General features: G+C 49.3%; 1 protein-coding gene across 1 annotated transcript; it reads left to right on the plus strand.

The window, feature by feature from the left end:
* Nucleotides 1-1,384: 1,384 nt before the first annotated feature.
* Nucleotides 1,385-2,971, plus strand: LOC115227167. The gene has a single exon (XM_029798079.1). It carries the CDS (start codon nt 1,385-1,387, stop codon nt 2,969-2,971), a length of 1,587 nt encoding a protein of 528 aa, XP_029653939.1.
* The last annotated feature ends 357 nt before the right edge of the window (nt 2,972-3,328 follow it).

The raw sequence follows: 3,328 nt of genomic DNA on the forward strand, positions 1-3,328 counted from the left end.
GCACGACCCGGGAGGACTGGGTTAAATCCGCCCTTTCCCAAGTGTTGGGAAGAGCTTCCAGGATGCCCTGAAATGGGTGGCCTACCCTGCTTCAGTGTTTCAATCGACGCTTTAGCTCGAACCTATCGTTAGATGCACTGAAGAAGCTGGCCAAGACCCCTCCTCCTGGCTCGCGGGGGAGGACTGCCGCTGCGGTTACGCCGTCAGGATGCCCCCCCGTGTTCTGAACAACACGAGCACCAGAGTAGTGAGTTATCGCTACTCTTGCAGGTTAAGGAGATATTTAGTAGGCATATCTCTGCGAATCGTGTTGTCCCCCTTGCGGACCGCAGAGTGGCCCGAAAGATACCTCGGTGGCAACTCAGAAGTGACGTAATGGGTTGCATCAATCGTGCCATAGCTTACGCGATCGTGCGTGAGCCTCCGGAGACAATGGACGAGATTTCTCTCTATTTGTACTCGGCACAGACAACCTATGATGAAATCACTCAGAGGCCTGCCCCAAAGAGTAGATGGAGAGAAAACATTGCCGCAAAAGTAGCCGCAAGGAAAGCCGAGCTGGAAGCGCTGACTGGGCACATTTTGAATGTGAGCAATGGGGTGAAGGGCAAGACTCCCCCCTTGGTGCGTACTTTACTTCGTCGGGAACGAGCTGCCAAATGGGATTTCAACGAGTTGAGGCGTGTCCGGGCAGAGAGGGAGGAGCTGATTCTCGTTTATCAGAAGAAGCTCACAACTCATGAGTCTCGGTGTCAGCGCAGGCGGGAGAACAACCTGTTTGAATTTAATCGCAGGTCGTTCTATCGTCGGTTGCACGGAGAGACGAAGGGGGGTACCCAGCAAAAGGCCGAAATGCTTGACACATGGGGGAGTATGTGGAAAGCACGTCCTCGCAAGGGTGTGTCGTTTCCGTTTTGTGGACCCGATGCTCCCTTGATGACCGAGTCTTGTGGTGTCTCTGACATCCGCAAGAAGTTCGATGAAGCAGTAACCCGTCTCTCTGACTGGAAGACACCTGGGGTCGATAAGGTGTATAATTTCTTTATTAAAAATTGCAAACCTATCCATGATTGCATGTGTCGAGCAATCGAACAGTTTACACTAGACCCTGGCTCGATTCCAGAGTGGTTATGTACTGGGGTCACTTATTTGATCCCTAAAGTAAATAACCCTTTCGCTCCGACAGATTATCGTCCGATAACCTGTATGCCCAACCTGTACAAGTTGATGACTAAGGTGGTGGCTACTGAGGTCAGAAATTTCGTGAAGGTGAATGGGATTGTCCGAGAACCAGTTAGGTACTCGGCGGGATTGCCAGGGAGCTAAGGAGCAGGCACTGATCAACAAATGCCTCGCGAGAGCCCACGGAAACTCACTAGTGTCAATGTGGGTGGATGTGAAGAAGGCATATGACTCGGTTGATCATGCCTACCTTGTTGAGTGTCTGCGAAGGCTTAAGTTGCCAATGTGGTTTATCAAATTTGTTGCAACTGTGATGGACAGGTGGAACGTGCATCTACATTACAACAAATGCGATATAGGCGAGGTGAAACTAGAGAGGGGCATATTACAGGGCGACAGCATGTCTCCGCTGCTGTTCGTCCTCTGCCTAGAACCGCTGAGTAGAGTCCTCACTGCCCAATTCGAACAAATGTCGATCGAACATGAAGAAGGGTGTTTTAACACCAACCATCTCATGTTCATAGACGACATTAAGCTGTTCGGTCGGTCTTCAGAGATCCTCCACTCGATGGGTAAAGTCCTGAAAGGTTTAATGAAGGCCGTGGGGTTGGAGCTCAACTACAACAAGTCGGCGACTAACACCCCTGTGTGCGATGACCTAGTCAAAGTCTTGGAGGAACACCAAGGGTATAAGTATCTTGGTGTGGTTGAGAGTCCAGCCTCATTAATCACACCCGAAACGAGAAAGTGTGTAGTGGAGGGTGTGCGTAGTAGGGCGGCAATGTTATGTAAGACTCGGCTCAATGCACGGAACTTATTTCATGCCTTGAACGAGTATGCCATCTCATTGCTAAACTACTACGTTGGCCTGATCGAATTCGAGCCGAGTGAGTATGATGAAATGGACCTTATTGTCCGAAGAGTACTCCGAGAGAATCATGTCCACGTGTTGGCAAGCAATAAGGAGAGATTGTACTTGTCTCGCGGGCAGCTAGGACGTGGACTGAGTAACATCGTACACTTAAGTGAGCGAATTCTTACTAAGATGCACGACACCTTGTGGAGTGGGTCGAGTGTATCCCAAAGGAAGGCTGCCATCCTTGCTGCTGAAAAAGCGCGTGGTACACACCTAGGGACCATAAAAGGCTATGTGTCGGCTAAGTATGGTCTAGGTGCTACCCAAGTTAATGTGAAGGAGTTGATCAAACTTCAAAAGGAGTCTTTAATTAAAAAGATCAACTTAAAAGTCCTTCACAAGACTCTCTTTAGCAGCCTGGACAACCCGCACATTGACGTATCGTCGTCATCTACGTGGCTGAAATATGGGAATAACTCTCCCCGATCAGAAGGGTTGTTCTCATATTTGCAGGATAGAAACTTTTTTAATGGTCAACGGAAACAGTGTAACCACTGTAAGAGTAAGGCAATGACCGTTGACCATTTAGCCACGAAGTGCGGGAGTATGCTTTACCATGATTACACATGGAGGCATAACGAGGTGGTGAGGTCCCTCCATCTTTTGCTCTGCAATAAGTACGGCTTGAGGCGGTCCAGAAAGTTGCGAACCCATCGAGTTCAATTGGTGTGTGAGAACTCGCGGGTGTGCATTAAGGTGGATACCCCCATACGCACCTCGATTGTTGTCCAGCACAACAGACCCGACATTGTGGTCCACGATAAGGTCACCGGGGAGATTGTTATCGTGGAGGTGGGCATCACGTGCCTAGACCGTTTGCAGAGTGGGAAGTGGAGAAAAGGAGGAAGTATGACCTCCTTGCAAACGAGCTAGGACTGATGCGCCAGTGCAAGTCCATGTCATCCCGTGTGTGATGACATGGATGGACTGGTCACCAAAACCACAAGCGGTACTTAAGACAGTTGGATGTAGATAAGTCTCTACAGGCTTATATACAGTCAACTGTTCTTAAGAGGACTCTGGAAAGTGTCTCGTTTGATGCTCGCCGATCCAGCACTTTCTTGACGTTTAGTCAGCAAGAGGCGCTGGACTGCACCTTCTCGAAGGTCTACAGTGCCAGAGAAGAGGAGGAAGAAGGGGAGGAGGTGCGTGGAGTGCCACCTTCTGCTCACTTCGAAGGCTCTGGACTTAGTTAGCAAAATTACTTAGTTAATTAGTTTCTTTTTTAAT

This window comes from Octopus sinensis, unplaced genomic scaffold, assembly GCF_006345805.1.
Source record: "Octopus sinensis unplaced genomic scaffold, ASM634580v1 Contig02042, whole genome shotgun sequence".
Lineage (NCBI taxonomy): Eukaryota > Metazoa > Mollusca > Cephalopoda > Octopoda > Octopodidae > Octopus > Octopus sinensis.